This window comes from Trichechus manatus, unplaced genomic scaffold, assembly GCF_000243295.1.
Source record: "Trichechus manatus latirostris isolate Lorelei unplaced genomic scaffold, TriManLat1.0 scaffold00106, whole genome shotgun sequence".
Taxonomy (NCBI): Eukaryota; Metazoa; Chordata; class Mammalia; order Sirenia; family Trichechidae; genus Trichechus; species Trichechus manatus.
The window spans coordinates 8798607-8815671 of record NW_004444042.1 but is presented as its reverse complement, the minus strand read 5'-3'; the positions used below and the strand labels follow the sequence as shown (position 1 = coordinate 8815671).

The 17065-nt window shown below is 54.8% G+C and overlaps 2 protein-coding genes across 2 annotated transcripts in view; one reads left to right on the top strand and one right to left on the bottom strand.

Moving 5' to 3' along the window:
* The window catches only part of LOC101341936 (cadherin-23-like), an 84039-nt gene extending 78646 nt beyond the window's left edge, over positions 1-5393 (top strand). Inside the window, 6 exon segments of the mRNA XM_012557500.1 lie at positions 1980-2093; positions 4746-4894; positions 5043-5147; positions 5150-5246; positions 5249-5283; positions 5346-5393. Coding sequence (XP_012412954.1) covers positions 1980-2093; positions 4746-4894; positions 5043-5147; positions 5150-5246; positions 5249-5283; positions 5346-5393 — 548 coding nt within the window.
* Positions 5394-9299: 3906 nt separating this feature from the next.
* CUNH10orf105 (chromosome unknown C10orf105 homolog) lies at positions 9300-9674 on the bottom strand. The gene has a single exon (XM_004383269.1). It carries the CDS (start codon positions 9672-9674, stop codon positions 9300-9302), a length of 375 nt encoding a protein of 124 aa, XP_004383326.1.
* Between the last annotated feature and the right edge of the window lie 7391 nt (positions 9675-17065).

Sequence of the window (17065 nt, the reverse complement as noted above, 5' to 3'; positions counted from 1 at the left end):
GAGACCATGGTCCCCAGAGCCCTTCGAGGAGGATTCTTACCTGCTTAGAGGCAGATGGTCTAGATCTCTTAAACAGTTCCAGAAAGAAACTGTTTAGCTTAAAAAATGTTGAGTAGCTACCAGCTAGACAGCTGCCACTTGGAGAAAGATTATGAAGCTATGTCCTGGCTGAACAGGGGAAAGTGAGCCACGATCAATTAGTGATGTCTGCCATGACTGGAAGATGGGTAGGTTGTGACAAACATGCTGTGCATGTGCCATTCTTGGATTAGAACAATTCCCCAGTATTCTTCAGCCCCTGTCAAACCTGGGGGGTGCTGGACACATGGTGGAGGGTTTTTCTTTCAAATTGCTAAGCCCTCGGTTGGTCATTTTACCCACTCTGTCTTCTCTGTGGCCATGACCTGCCTATAGCCACTTTCACGCATGCTGCATCTGTATATGTCAGTGTGTACACTCATGCAGTGCACACACCAACCTCTCTGACGCCTTTCCCCCGGGAGCAAGGAATCCCAGGGTCACAGCCTGTCTACAGCTTGCTGTGGCCAAGGTGACCTCCTAGCCCTCAGCCTCTCCGTTCCAGATCCTTCCCCTTCCTCCCCCAGGGGCCCAGCACCCTCAGGCCATCTCCTCACAGTCTGTCTAGTCCTCAAGGCTCAGTTATCAAAGACCCCACACATGACAAGGAGCCACCCTGTTCAGCCACCAGCATTATCTGCATCTTGGTTCCTCCTCTGCCCCCCACTGGAACCAGATTGTGCCCCCTATAGGCAGTGCTTCAGACACTGGGAAGTAGACAGTGGGGGTTTGGGGATCAGGAGGCTTTACCCAGGGACAAACCAATTAAGGACAATGTAATGTCCTGGCTGGACGACTTCCTAGCACCCCAAAGTGGTGGGTTCCTGCTGACCTGCTAAGAGCCCTCCCCGCCCCAGGATTCCCAGGTTTTATATTTGTGCACTCTGCAAGGAGCCCTGGGCCAAGCTCACCCCAAACCTAGTTCAGTGGCACACTCTGCTGCCCAGAATACCACATGCTGCCTGCCAACTGGCCGGGAAAGGTCTCCCACACTGTTCTGAATCCTGTCCTGGCTCCGATTCACCCCGGGGAGGAGACCCTCACACTTCTCACCTGCCCTGCAACTCAGGAAGATTCAGTAACACCTGTCTCCTTCCCACCTGTCCCTACTCTTGACCAGTCCCCTCTCAGAGAACTGTGCTTCTCAGCCCCTCCCCATTCCCAGTGCCAGATATGATCGGCCTTGAGAATGCCCAGCTGACCCCAAAATCCTCAGCCATATGTAAAAGCCCAGGCTAACTGCTCAGACACTTCTACGGGACAGGAAGGTAGCAGAGTGAACGGAGGCTTGGGACTCACTGCTGCATTGAAGTCCTGCACCCCACTTTACCTGTTACCAGTCACCATAGAGTTGACTGTGACTCATGGTAACCCCACATGTGTCAGAGTGAAACTATGCTCGACAGGGTTTTCAGTGGCTGATTTTTCAGAAGTAGATCGCCAGGCCTTTCTTCCCAAGTGCCTCTGAGTGGACTCAAATCTCCAACCTCTTGGTTAGCTGCCAAGCACAGTGATCATTTGAACCACCACAGACGATACACATAATCTCACCAAGGCTTGTTTTCCCAGTCTGTGAAGTGGAGATGGTAATACTACAAACGTCATAGATCGTTGTGGAGATTAAATGAATGGTCTACATGATCAAATAGGCACGTAATAATAATGGAGCCATTATTATTTCAGGCCTTCGGCACCTGGCCTCAAAGCCCATGGGCTGGCACCTTTACCAGAGCTCCCTCCAGAACACTATGCTCAGGGGCAGGGTGGGTGGGCAATGCAGACCTTCCCTCCTAGACCACCCCTGGAATGTCCAGCTTCAGAGCAGAGTTGGAATGTCACCTCCCTTTCCCTGGCCAGGAGCTCTGTTTCCAGACTGGAAACGTCATTCTCTTTGCCTGCAGGTGGAAACGTGGATGGGAAGTTCAGTGTCGGCTACCGTGATGCTGTCATAAGAACAGTGGTGAGCCTGGACCGGGAGACCACAGCCGCGTACACACTCATCCTGGAGGCCATTGGTAAGCACCAGCCCACCCCACCCACCACCATGGCTGTGTGGGGCAGAGTTCACATCGGGTGCCCACGATCCAAACCTTGAGCCAAAGGCTGAACTCTACCCTAACACCAGTGGGAAAGGGCCACCAGATGCTCAGCAGACATTACTGAGCACTTGTTGGGTACCATGCTCAGTGAGATGCTGCATGTGAGACATTGAGATGGTAAGGCAGGAGCTCTGCACAGCCAAATGGGAGACCAGCGTGTAGCCAAGTCACTGCAAAAGAAACTGAAGGGGACAAGGGATATCAGAGTAGCAGGCACGGTGGGTGGTGGAAACATGGAGGAGGGGTCATCCAGAAAGGCTTCCTGGAGGAAGTGGCATGTGGGAGTGCCTGTGGATCAGTTGAGACTTTCTTGGTTGCAAGTAAAAAATAAGTAAACTGGCTTTAGCAGTATTGGCTCACAAAACCTGTCCCCGTATGACAAAATCAGGTGTGATAGATGCCGGGCTCAGGTGATGCCAGTCTCCTGTGGCGGCTCTGCCTCCTGTATGTGGGCTTCATTCTCTGTCTCACCTGGTGGAAAATCGCTGCTGCAGCCCCAGCCTTACATCCTCCAGGTTCAAGTGCAACAACAGGGAAGACAGCTAAAGCCCTCAGAACAGCTTTCATTAGTTCCAATGTGTACTGGTGCTCGTCCCTGAACCCCTCACCCTAGCTGGGTGGGGGGTGAGATGTGCTGGTTAGTTAGGCCTAAGTCGCCTGACCATCCCTGGAGATGGGGGCAGTCAGACCACCCCACCCGGAAGACCAGGCCTGAGAGATAGGAAGAGAGGTCTCTTCGAGTAGGATGGTGCTGATCAGCAGATACATGGATGCTCACCTCAGCCTGGAAGGCCAAGTAAGGCTGCAGCAAATGCAGAAGCAGGGAGGGAGGGTGTACAAGGCACAGAAGTCAGCCCACAGAAGGGCCTGGAGGTGGAGAGGGCAGCGTGTGCATGGGCAGCAGCTGGCCCATGGTATGGCATGCATTGGGAATGGGAGGTCGTGATCAGGTAGAGCCAAGCTCTGGATGTCTGAACGCTGGGCTGGGGGTTTGGTGTTTGGTCTCAGGCATGGGGAGGCCGGGAGAGCTCCGGAGGGGAAGAAGGGTATAGTGAGGCCAGTGTCCCCCAGGAACACCCACTGCAGTGTTGGCATGAGCTCTGCAGAGGCTTCTGCTGGCCTCAGTCTTCCTGCCAGCAATCCCTCCCAGCGTGCCCACGCTCTGAAGGCATCTGTCCCCTGCCCTGCTCTCCTCATCCTGGGGCCACCCACCACCCTCAGGCAACCCATCACTCCCCCTGCCCCCCTCTCCTTGGAGTCCAGCCTTTGCTTCAGGCTTTAATTGGCAGGAAGAGAGGGCTAAGTCTCAGCCTTCAGTACGGCCCCCCAGCTCACACTGTCCCCAGCTGGGGCAGGCTAGCAGGACCCTCTGGGCCATGGGAAGTGGTCCTGGGATGGAGCTTAGGAGGGTGAGAGGACCTACCCCAGGGTACACGAACACACCCAGCACGTGGCCAGCTGGCCTGGGAAAGAAGGACGGAGTTACCCCTGGTCCCCAGCCAACTCCAGCCGCCCATACTCCTCCAGGGCTGCCCTTCCCGGAAGATGCAGGGCTGGGCACAAGCTCCCCTGAGGCTGAGCTGAGGCTCCCATCTTTACCACCTCCCCAGCCTGGGAGGGTCCTGCTGGGGACTGGAGGGGCAGAATCCCTGGATATTAGGCTTGGAAATCAAGCAGGACCGGTGAACCTGAATACAGGGTCCTGCAGCCAAATCTGCCCTGCAGACACGCCTGCTTGCCCCACCCATTGCTTTTTAAGTAATTCCAATTAGCTGAGAACATTGAAAACTCTGGAGATTCCGTTTCTTCTGAGAAATCAGAGATCTGGTGTTCCTGGTCCCACATTCTGCCTGGCAGCCGCGGACTGGAGCAGAGGCCAGCTGCCCCCTGACCCGGGCAGCCCCAGGTGTCCCAGCTGGGCCTGACAGCAGCTGGATTTGTGACCATGTTGGTTTCCTAGGACTGCTGTAACAAATGACTGCAAAGCGGGCGGCTTCAAACAACAGAGCAACAGTTACTGGCTCGTAGTTCTGGTGGCTCCAGGGGTTCCCTGGCTTGTGGCAGCATCACTCCATCTCTGCCTCTGCCTTCACAGGGCCTCTCCTCTCTGTCTCCAGTCTCCCTCTGCCTTTCTCTTAGAAGGACACTGGTCATGGGCTTTAGGGTCCACCTGGATAATCCAGGAAGATCTCATCCCAAAATGATTACCTCAACCACATCTGCAAAGACCCTTTTTCCAAACAAGGTCACATTCACAGGTTCCAGGGATTTGACATGAACGTATCTTTTAGGGAGCCATCATTCAACCCACAACAGTGCCTCAATTTCCTCCTCTGTGATGTTTGATAATAGCACCTGCATCTCAGGGTCATTGCGAGGACTGAATAAGTTAGGATAGGGCCTGGCATGTGGTGTTATCTAAGCATTAGGTATTATTATTGTCATTCTTAATCTAAAAAGGAAAGGGGGATGGGAGGAACATCTCTGGCTGGAACCCTACAGTGGGCAAAGCCCAGGAAGCTTGTCCTTCAGGCAGCTGTTAACACGGTCTCCCTTCGCCTCCCACAGACAACGGCCCGGTCGGCAAGCGGCGTACAGGCACGGCTACTGTGTTCGTCACCGTCCTTGATGTGAATGACAACCGGCCCATCTTTCTGCAGAGCAGCTACGAGGCCAGCGTCCCCGAGGACATCCCTGAGGGCCACAGCATCGTGCAGGCAGGTGGCCTGGGGCTGCAGGAGGGACAGAAGGAGGAGTAGCCAGTGCGGCAGGAAGTGGGGACCCAGGCCCCCTCCCTCCCAGGGGGAGTGGGCCCCCAGGTTGTGGAGCACAGGACGACCCTGACTCCCCCAAACCAGAAGGAAGGCAAGTACCTTAGCCTCCCTCTGCGCACTCACCACCCCACCCCAAAAGGGCCTTCAGAGCAGGGTGGAGACAGAAATGTCACATTTTCCCGGAAGGGAGTTGAGGAGAGAGAGCCAGGGCCCAGCGAGGCCAGAACAGAGCGGCTTTCATGGGGCCCCTTGGCCAGAGCTCCCCTCTTGGGAAATAAACAGGCACAAGAAGAAAGGCTCCTTTGCCTGGGGAGCAGAGCAACAGCCATGAGGCTCAGAGGGGGAGGAAGGGAGGGACCTGCAGCAGAGGCCCGCTGGTTGCCCTCCCCCACAGGCCCTGGAGGCCTTGTTGCTGGGTGTGGAGGAGGCCGGGAATGAATGACTCTGTTCACCCAGCTGGGGTGGTTTCCGACTGGGAGGCTGGGCCAAGCACAGCAAATCCGGGCCTGTCCACAGGGGCAGGCTTCCGGGCTTGGGAGGGGCAGAAGAATGGGAGGCTGGGAGTGTGTCCACCAGTCCCCAGCGGGGCCAAGGAAGGGGGACAGGAGAGGGGCTGGGAGCAGGGTGATGATTCCCAGAAGTGGGGAGAGCCCAGAAAGTCAGGGGATTGGCAAGAGTCCGGTGGCTGGTGTCCAGGAGAAGGGGGAAGGAGGAAAAGGAGGAGGGTTCCATCCCTCTGGGCCTCAGCTGGGTGTGTCTACACTCTCCTGGGGGCTTAGAGAGCCCCCAGCTGAAAGCTGTGGCACCCCACCTCTCCCCTGGCCTGGTGCCTGCCTCCCCTGGCTCGTTGGCAGGTGTCCCAGGACCAGTAGGCTTGCCCAACCTGGGTGTGCGGCCAGACCTTTGAAAGCATCCCTATTCCTTCTCCTTCAAACCTCAGGGCAGCCTTTGCCCCACACTCCTAACCTCCAGGAAGAGAACACCTGGTGCCCAGCACTGGCCCAGGAGGATGGTGGGGCCTCCTGCAGACTGAATTCAGCTTGGATGTCTCAGGGAGGCCCTGGGGAAAGTAAACCAGAAAGAGGTTAACAAGCAGGAAGGAAGGGGGGAACACAGCTCTCTGGGAGGGGACCTGCTCCACTTTCTAAACCCCAAAGACTTGGTTTCCACTTACAAAACACCACTCAGACGGAGATCCTAAATCCCGTGAGTAGTACAGGGCAACCCTGACTCTCCCTGTTCCTCAGCGGGAGGAATCCGGGCACTGGTGGCTTCTCCAGGGCCCTGTACATAGGTCTCTTGCGAAGCTGGACTCACCTTTGATGTCAGATTGATCTGGAAGGAGGCTCAGTGGGCCTCTCCAGCAGGTCCTGCTTGGAGAGAAATCTACCCAGGGGCATCCGAGGGAAGAAGAGGGCCCTGTGTTTTGCAGGCTCCCACCAGGACTCCCTCCACCATGGGCTTTAGGGGTGGGGACACATCCAGGCTGTCCCACCCTTCACCCAGTAAACAGAGGCCTCAGATTCTGTATATGAAGCAGGTGACTCCAAGTGAAGGGTCAGACAAGGTCTCACTCTCTGTGAGCTCCCAGGCTTGTAGACAAGAATGACCCACGCTAGCAAGACCCCTGCCCACCCTCAGATTGATTCGAGAGAGTGTGGGTGGCTCCAGGCAGCAGCTGGCTTTCAGCAAAGACAGCTTCTCAGAGGGACACCATGGGAGGCATGGGGCAGGGAGAATGGTGGTTCAGTTTGCCTGGAGTCTTGGGTCAAGATGAGGCTACAAAGATAGATTGGAGTCAGCTCCCAGAGGGTGCTGAACACCGGGCTAAGGAGCTTTGGCTGTACCCAGTTGGCAGTAGGGAGCCAGTGAAGGTTTTGGAGCTAAGTGGCAAATCAGAGTTCACTTTGAGAAGACTTGGCTGGCTGCGCTATGGATCATAGCAGGGTAGGGCCAGCCAACTTTTTGGGACAGAAGCTGGGCAGCTTAGGCCCTCCTCTGCCCAGACTCCAAATCTGGGACCCAACCAAAGTGTTTAGCCTGGTTGGTGAGGAGAGGTCTAGGGTTTGGGATTCTGAAAAGCCCACCCTGGGTGGGATCTCAGTGAAGCAATCACCAAAAGCACATTGCACACCTAGTGTGGTCCAGGGGAGAGGTCTGGACCCTCTCACCTGAGGGGGGCCACCCCCTTCCCTGGAAGAGGCCTGGAGCTGCTATGGCATGTACTCCTCAGAGCCCAGGTGTCATCATCTCCAGCTGGGCACCCCCAGCCTCCTGCCATTCTGCCACAGCCCCAGGCCTGGCCTCTGAAAGAGGCAGCCCCTTCCTGATTGATCCTGACATGGGCGTATTGAAAGGGGGCCATCTGAGACAGCTGTCTAGATCGCAGTTCGATAGATGGATTCGACAGATGCTGTTGAGAGCCTCCTGCTTGCCCTCTCTGTGCGGCGCCCAAGCACCTCTAGTTTGGCCAGAGCAGTCCTGACACCAACCGGCAGCCCCAGGGGCTGAAGATCTGACCTGGGTGAGAGGCGTCCTAGAAACACCCCTTACGAGAGAAGCCCATTTGTTCCCAAAGAGCTGCTGGGCCATCCAGGCCGAGATGCTTCCTCTCACGCGGCTCATTTATTCCTTCATTCAACAAATACCTATGAGGTCCAGGCTCTGGGGATACATCAGTGAGCAGGAGAAGACCCAGGAAGCTTACAGTCCTGGGGGAAAATGGGCTTTGAACGAGTAGTTCCAAGACAAGCAAGTGTGAGAAAACCAGAGCATCCTTCAGGGAAGTACAGCAGGTGGGTGAGTGGGGTCCAGGAAGGCTTCCTGGAGGACATCACACTTAAACTGAGCTCTAAAGGATGAGAAAGAGATTTCCAGCTGAAGCGGGGAGATGGAGAGTGGGTGGAGGAAACAGAATGTTCAGAGGGCTTGGGTAGGAAAGAATGGGACACGCTGGTCAAATGCGATCAAACAATGAGGCCGCAGGAGGCCTGGGGGCAAGGGTCGGATCAGACCTTGGTGAAGATTTGGGGCTTTAACCTAAGAGCTGGGGATAGACATGGGGCTGGAGGGACCGAGTGACCAGATAGAAGCCATCCTTCCCACCCCACCTGAGGTCGGAGGGTTACTCCCCTGTTGCAAGGGGTCTCCCGCTCCAAGCAGATAACCTTATCTGGTGAAATCCATTTTAACAGGGCACTGGCCAGCTAGAGACTGTCCAGAGACACAGGCAGGGTAGTGAGTGTATGCGGAGGGCACTGGCTGGACAGTGAGTGAGGGGCTGCCTGTCACTTGTCTGGACACTGCAGAAACTCAGAGCAGAGCCAGCATCATTGGTTTGTACAGGATATTCAAGGTGGGCCCAAAGCGTGTGCCCTGTCCATTCAGAGGACCTCACATAACTGGAGGCCACCCCATTGCCAGCCCCACCTGCCTTCTGCCAAAGCTAATTCAGGTCCTTTACCCCACTGATCCCCAACCTGGATGGCTGCAGGTTGTTAGCACATCCATCCGCTCTCTGGCTGCAGGATGGCCGACCCTCCCCCCCAAGGAAGGCCAGAGCAAGGCCCATTGTAGACACCCTCGCCTATGGTCCCCTGCTCTCACAGCTGTGAGTGCCACTACGCCAGGGAGGGAGCAGGCACCTCTCTGGAGCAATGGCTTAGACGCTGAATCCCACCATGGTCTGCCCAGACCTCTCTGCAAGCTGGGCTGTTGGGAAGAACTGACCCCACGCACCCTGGAGTTGCAGGGCCCTGGGCTCCTAAGATCCACATAGGGTACCAACCAATCCCACAGATCACTAGGCAGATGTCAGCAGGGCCCGGGTGTCCCAGGAGAGGAGTCCCTGGGTTCCCTTTTGCCTTGGGCACTGAGTTGGCACAGGTGGCAGGACAGTACCTTGTCCCTGGTGTGGGCTGAGTATTTCACATCGCTCGAGGGAGCTTTTGGCCATTCGGCAACTCAGATGAGAATTGGAGCTGGGCTTTGGCCCCAGGAGGGCGGGCAAGCAAGGATGCTGCTGCCAGGAGGTGGTTGCTTGCCAGAAGGGGCCCTGGGGAGCCCCAGGTTGAGCCCCGGAGCCTCAGGCCAAGTTCCCAGGTGGCTCCAGGTGCTCAGCTCTTGGTCCAGGAGTTCTTTCAGCAGGGAACAGCTAAGGGGTCTGCAGAAAGCAAAGTACTGCTTCCAGGAGCCCTCTCTGAGAAAGGGCAGGGCCTGGGTCCACAGGGAACCGCTGGGGATGAGGTGTGGCCCAGGTGGCTTGGGCTGCTGCCCTCCTGTGGCCTGTGGTGCCAGGCTCTGGTCTGAGGGAGGAGGATCTGTAGAGGCCTAGGAGGCGGGCGCCCCATCACATCTTCGTGGATTCCATGCAGTCACAGTCGCTGTTGCCTTCGCGTGCCGTCAAGGGGCGTCGCGGAGCAGCGGGCCAGCCGCGGCGGAAGCTGTGCAGGGAGCGGCGCAGCGAGCCCAGGCGCTTCCAGAGGCGGAGCTGGGGCTCGCTGGGACTCCCCGGGTGGTGGGGCATGCACTCGCGTGGCCCGCGGCGGCTCGGGTCCAGCGCGGTCGGCTTGCAGAGGGTCATGAACAGCAGACAGGTGGCCAGCAGGAGGAAGATGCAAGCCAGGGCAATGAGGACCGGGAAGGGGAAGGCTGCCTCCACGGGGGTCCCTGGAGTGCCTGGAGCTGTGAGGAAGGAGAGGGGGCTGGGGGCCTCCCTGCTCATGGTTCCTGCAACAGGAATGGGACAGAAGCTCAGAGGCAGATCAGCTGGACCTATGACAGGAGAGAGAGGGGAACGTTGATGGGGGCTGGGCACTATTTAACTAGCTGCAGGCAGCATCGTGGCCATTTTACAAGTTGGACAGTGAGGCCCAGAGGGGTGACAAATCTAAGGTCCCACGGCTGGTAAGTGATGGAGCTGGGTCTGAACTCAGGTCTTCTCTCCGCTACATCCCATTACACCTCTGACTTGGTGGAGACAGGAAGGTAATCAGATCTCATGAAGTAAAATACAGGTAGTCCCTGACATACGACATGTTGGAGTTACAATGAACCTCACTTAACAACCATCTTTTTTTTTTTTTTTTTTTGGACATCTTATCGTTAGTAATGTGAACTGCATTCAGTGTTGCAGTGTGCAATTTGCTGATGTTACCATTCTCATGTCAACCCAAAAAGACAAATAAATATCAGATCTATAAAGATACCGATACTAAAAGGCAATAATAACAGGGAAAAAAAAAATGAGGTGTTTGACTTACGTTAGAACCAACTTAGGCCAGAGTTGTCGGAATGGAACCCTGTTGTGAGTCCGGGACTCCTTGTAGAGTCCTGGGCCTGAAAACTTGGGATCTAGGACCAACTCTATCAACAGCTTGTGGCCAGGAGCAAGTCATTGTTTAGGATGCTGCAGCTGGCAGGGACCCGAGCAATTACCTACAGCCAAGGCTGCAAACAGGAGGCCCAGGGATGTCTTCTGTTGGGTCCTTACAGTGTTTCTGGAGCCCTGGTGGTGCAGCGGTTAAGAGCTATGGCTGCTAACCACCAAAAGGTTGGCAGTTCGAATCCACCAGCCACTCCTTGGAAACCCTATGGGCCAGTTCTACTCTGTCCTATAGGGTAGCTATGTGTTGGAATCAACTCTACGGCAATGTTTTTGTTGGTTTTTTTTTTTTTTTTTTGTGGCAGTGTTTCTCAATTTTAATTAATTGTGAATATTAAAAAGAAACAAGAGATTTCACATAAATATCTAGATGTCTGGCTTCTCTTGAAATTCCAAGATTTCAACACTGGCAATGCTGGGCCTGTCTTCCTGCTGGGCATCCAGCATCTGGAGCAGAGCAGCAGCTGCACCCTTTAGACAGGGCACTTCACACCCTATGGCACCTGCCTGGCCCCATGGGCAGTCACACAGTCCAACCTGATCCCTGGCAGATGAGGAAACTGAGGCCCAAACAGTAAGGCCAAGCCCAAGGCCACACTGGGAGCCAGTGGCCAAGCAAAAGCCAGACCCAGGTTTCCTGACTCCTGGCCCATGGTCTTTCCACCACTCTGGCCCCCAACTCTCTCTGAACTCACTGAGCAGCTCGGGAAAACATGAGAAATAATCCCCTATGGGCAAATGAGTTGACAAGGCCGGGCTCTAACCCTCCCAGAGACACCAGTCCCCTAACCTGGGGCATTTCTGTTATCATTTAAGATCATCCCACTAGTGGGAACACGGCAGAGGGTTCTTCTAGATGCAAAGTCAGGCTGAGTTTTTGACTGAATGTGTCTGGGGTTGCAAGTAACAATGCTTACAGAGCATGGTCAGTAATAACACGTAATCGAGGAGGACAGGTGGGCGGGGCCTACCTGGAGAGCACCTGTAAAGGAGGTGGAGGGGCCTGGGCTCCGGCTGATGGTGGCTGTGCTGTAACACAGTCCCAGGGTGGCAGCTCTTCCACTTTCTCAAGAGAAGCCAGAAATCTGGATGTTTAGGCAAATGCCCCTAACGTTTAAATGTTTGCAAATAATTCAGATGGGGGGTGGGTGGAGAGGGAGAAAAAGAAGAAAAAAAAAGCTTTGCAAAGTCCAAACAAACTTGATCCTAAAAAATTTGAAATGAATTTTAAAATATTTAAAACTGGACCCAGGCCAAAGAAAACACGTCTGCAGGCTAAATTCAGCTCATGGACCAGCCTTCTGTGATCTTTGATTTCTGTAAACAGAGGACAGGAAGTCCAAACAGGGTCTAATAAAAAAAATAACTGTTTCTCTTTGACATCAGATATTTCGTGGGATGGGGGCGAGCAGATCTCCCCGCTTCATAACTTACACCTTAGTTTAACTCACAGTCGAGTTTCTAGCGCCAATGCCTGTCAGGAGAAGGGGTTCCAAGTCGCCCAAGGCGCTGCATGGAGGGCTGTAGGGAACCAGCCATCAGCAGGTAGTGTGGAGTGGCCTCCCAGTGCCCTACCCTCCCTGAGCCCCTGTCCCCACCCCAGGCACTCACCAGCAGCCACAGGACCTAGCTTCAGGCTCCCTGCGCCCAACTTCCTTCCTGCTTGCAGCCTTGCCCTGCGCCTAGCAGACTGAGGACATCCAGAGCACCCACCCCACTTCCCACCCACTCCCTACCACCACCCTCCCAGCATTTCCAAACAGAAAACTGTTCCTCCCAGATCCCGACTGGAAACTTTGATGCCCGTCTTGCTGCCCAGGCCTCCGCCTTTTGGGCATCAGGCCTAGAGGGGGCTCTGGCCAGGCAGCTGAACATGGGCTGGCACTTCCTTGAGTCTGAGCAGGGAGGAGAGCCGAGGTGTGTCTATGGCCATCTCCTACAGGGAGAAAACTGGCCGTCCCTCTACCCTACCTGGGGCGATGCTTGGCTGCGAGTAAAGAAAGGGCAGTCTGAAATGGGGAGAGGTCTCAATTCTGCTATGTCTAATGTTATTTCAAGACCTTCAGATGGATCTGGAGACACCTGTTAGGCTAGCAATGCAGGCCCAGGCTTCAGTCCTGGGGACCTGCTTTAATGAAAAGATAATTGCATCTAGAAGCATTGATGGTTCAATGGTAGAATTCTCTCCTTCTATGCGGGAACCTGGGTTCGATTCCTGGCCAATGCACCTCACAGACAGCTGCCACCTGTCTGTCAGTGAAGGCTTGCATGTTGCTATGATTCTGAACAGGTTTTAGCAGAGCTTCTGGACTAAGACAGACTAGAAAGAAAGGCCTAGTGATCTACTTCTGAAAAATCAGCCAGTGAAAACCCTATGGATCACAACAATCTGATCCCCAACCAATCATGGGGATAGTGCAGGATCAAGCAGCTTTTCTTTCTGTTGTGTGTGGGGTCACCATGAGTCCAGGCTGACTCCAAGGCAGCTAGCAACAGCAATTAGCATCTGAGTAGTTTCTGTGGAAACAAGAGTTTCTGAAGTACTTGAAAACATCAAGCCACCCTCCCTGGAGCGTGTGGCAAGGTGAGGTGCCAGGCCCCACTTGATACCCGCTGCTGACCAGCCAGCATGGCCAGCTGGTTCTGGGAGAAAGGAGGCCTCCACCACACCAAGGCTAGGAACTGGCTTGAGAGCAGTTGAAGCCCTCTCCCATCCTGCTGAAGCCCAGAGCACACTGTGCAGACCCTGCTCTGGACGTATCTCTGCAAGCTCAGTCTAGAACCTTCTTTCTTCCTGCAGAGCTCCGGGGAGCAAGGCCTGCTGTGTGACCTCGGGCTAGTCACTGCCCCTGACCGGGCTTTGCTTCCGCTCTGCACAACCCGAGGGATTCCCCAGGTCTGAGCACACCCTCACATCCTCCCCAGAGTACCCCAACAATAGTCCAACCCCCACTCTCCTCACCAAGCCTTCTCCTGCAGTCCTCCAAGCACTGACCTCAGAGCCAGCCCTCAGCAGTCCCAAGCTCAGTGGAGAGGTCTTCTCAGATGTTCAAGGGAGGCTCTCCAAGCGTTGGGCACCGCCCGTGACCCCAGCACCACCCTGGGCCCCGCTGTGTCCTGAGCCTCTGTCAGCAGGCCCTGCAGAGCAGGACTTCCTCCTCACTCTCCAGTGGACCTGGCTTTGTCTGGGACAGTTTGGGTCCTGCCTTGGGGGAGGGGACAGCTAAGAGGGTAGAGATGGCAACTGGGCTGGGAAGAGGGAGGGGAGCGATCCAGAAGAGCCAGGGCGCTCTGTCCGGAGCCTTCCCATGGCCTCGCTCCAGCTGGTCTCCTTGGAGCCCTCTCCAGGGGCGAGAGGCTCTGGGGTACCCAGGAGGAGGGTTTCCCTGCCTCTCTCAGCCCCAAGACTCTCACCTTCCCCCACTGGAAGTTTGAATGGTATGGTCTGCGCAGCCGGCTATTCAGCGCCTGCCAGCTCCAGGTTACCGGGGAGAGGGGCTACATCTGCACAGTGGGAGGGGAGCAAGCCCAGAGGCAGCCCCTGAGGCCCCTCCTACAGCATCCCAGGGCTCTTCTCCTTCCAGTCTTCTCACTCAACTTCCCAGAAAAGCACCTTTTCTTTGAAGGCTGCCGAGGCGCGGACTGAGAGGCATTTTGAAAGGTCAAAGAGATCACAGGGTAGAAAGCACAGGACTGAGCGGCAGCCTACAGTCTGGGTGGGCTATCAGAGACCCTCCAGGCAGCGGCTGACACACATACACACACACACACACCCCACATTTCCCCTTCTCCAGCCTCCTCCTTCCTAGAAACCAGAGCTTCCCCGGCAACCAACCAGCTGCCTTCTTAGGAGTCTGTTTCAGAGCAGCTTCCCCATCAGGGACCCCCAAGTGCCCAGAAATACAGCCCAGGGGAAGTTGTGGCTCTGCCTTAGACCTGAGCCTAGAGCCCACCCCATTTTTAGAGCCCCAGTTTTGGGTATCTAGCCCCTCCCTCCTGCCCTCTGCTCTCTACCACAAAAGCCGCACCCTCTGCATAACCCCCAAATGGAAAGCAGCCTTCCAGGGACTGTCACAGCTGGAAAGTTCTTACGGTGGGGGGGGGGGGGGTTGCCATGACAACCCCACTGTTTCAGAGTAGAACTGTGCTCCATAGGGTTTTTAATGGCTGTGACCTTTCTGAAGTAGATGGCTAGCCCTTTCTTCTGAGGCACCTCTGGGTGGATTCAAGCAGTCAACCTTTTGGTTAGTAACTGAGTGCTTAACCATTTGCATCACCCAGGGACTCCAGAGAGATCCTTAAACCCAACCAAATCCATTGCCATCTAGTCAATTCCAACTCATAGCGACCTCATAGGACAGAGTAGAACTGCCCCATAGGGTTTCCAAGGAGCGGGTGGTAGATTCAAACTGCTGACCTTTTGGTTAGCAGCCAAACACTTAACCACTGGGCCACCAGGGCTCCAGAGAGACCCTTAGGAGTCCTCTAGTCCAACTTCATCCCTTTCCACGGATGATGAAACAGAGGTCCAGAGAGGTGTGGCCTGCCCAGGGTCACATAGCGAGGTAGTGGTGGGGGATTTAATGATTTAATGGTTTCCCCTGAAATGGGTGGGCAGGCATGAACAGCAGACATCTGTGCTATGATCATCATCCAACTAAAGATGTGCCCAGTGCCTACAGCCCCCATTGGGATCCCTGTACTTTACATCACGTCCTTCACTGCCGCTCCTTTTCCTTAACTTTCTCCTCCTGAGCCAAACAAACACCTCATCTGTGGCCCCTGTTCCCCTTCCTGAGGGGAAGCTGAGGCCTGTAGGAGCTGACATGTACAAAGCGTGCAGATGAGGCTGCCCCCTGGGGCACCTAACACGCTGCCAGTGGCCTGAGAGGGTAACCCTCACCTTGGCTGGTAGTGAAGAGTAGAGCAGCAGTGCCCTCCTGCGCCTACAGACCCTGAGCAGCCCTGCGCACTGTAGTTTTCCAGCCTGCACCAGGAGGTCGTGTAACAGACCCTCTGACCTCAAGCCTACCCTTTGAGACCTCTCCTCCCCCTGGAAAGGGACAAAAGGGGCAGGGGAGAAAGACAGGCTCCTGGGAGGGCCAGACAGCAGGAGACAAAGCTTCCAGGGCGGTGCAGGCTGCTGTGGGAGGGAGACACTGAGGAAGGCTCCTCCTCTGGACAGCCCACCCTCTGGGACAGCACAGCTACCCTTTCCCCTCTCCTGATCCCATCCTGGTCTGGGCTGTGGAAGCATCGCACTACTCCCCTCCACCTTCCAGCTCTTCTGGTTGAATTTTTAAGACTTCTCGGGAGGCGGAGAGGAAGAACTCCACAGCAGAGGGCAACCCAGCCATCTAGCTGCAGTATAAATCAAAAGAGCCTAACAGGAGAAGGTGGAAGAACTCATAAAGTCCAACTTTTATTACACCTATCCCTGTGCCAAGCAGCAGACAAGATGCTTTTCAGAAATTATTTCTAATCATGCCATCTACCCTGCAAGGTTGGTTATCATTGTGCCCATTCTATAGATAAGGAAACTGAGGCTCGGGGAGGGTGTTAAATTAGTTATCCATAGTCACATAGCCAGTAAGTGACAACTCCAGGATTCAAACTTGGATCTACCTGATCCCCAGCCCTTGTTCTTTCACTCCACCATACTTCCCTTCCCTTTGACACCACTTATCTCAGGCCCTGGAGGCCCAAGTCTGACCAGGACAACACCTGCGGTCGAGTTCATCATTTTGTTACAAGCCTGCACATTCTGCTGGGTTTCCCACTGCCCAAAAGAGAAAGATCCTTTCCTATTTATTTTATTTTACTTTTTGTTGTTGTTAAGAATATACACAGCAGAACATGTACCAATTCAACAATTTCTACATGTACAAATCAGTGACATTGATTACATTCTTCAAATTGTGCAACCATTCTCACCCTCTAATCTAGTAGTGTCTGAGCCTGTCTGTGTTCAGAAGGAGGGATGAGAATCAGGATCAGCCCAAAGCTGACTCCCGGGAGGTGGAGGTCAGACATACCTCCACTCTCCGACTTTTCACCACCTCTGACACCGGCTGTCCTCCCCACAGCACTGACAACTTCTCTGCTGGATTCGATAATTGATTGCAATGACCACACAGAACTCACAGATCATACTCACGATTATGTGGCTTATTAGGGAAGTAACAGGCTACAAGGAGCCCTGGTGGCTCAGTGGTTAATTCTCAGCTGCTAACTGAAAGGTCTGTGATTCGAATGCACCAGCTACTCCACGGGAGAAAGATGTGGCAATCTGCTTCCGTAAAGATTACAGCCTTGGAAAGCCTATGGGGCAGTTCCACCCTGACCTATAGGGTCGCTATGAGTCAGAATCTGCTCGATGGCAACAGGTTTTCTAACAGGCTACAACTCAGGATCAGGATCGACTTGGAAGTAACAGTACAACTCAGGAGACAGGATACAGTTTGTTAATCCAGACAGCTTCCAACCAGGATGGCTCTCAGCTCCTTCTCAGCTGTGCGCACAGGCAGACTCTTCTCTTGGTGTACCAGCTGATGGCCCTTCCCTTGGCCACATCAGCCCATGGTCCTTCTCTCGGCCGTGCCAGCATGAAGGCCTTCTCTAGGCCTTTTCCCTGCTCTCTATCTCTGCTGACAAGCATCTGGAGGCACCCCACTCCACCAACAAGCCTCCTGCCTGAAGGCACTCAGCTCTCTCTCATTCCATGGGTCGGC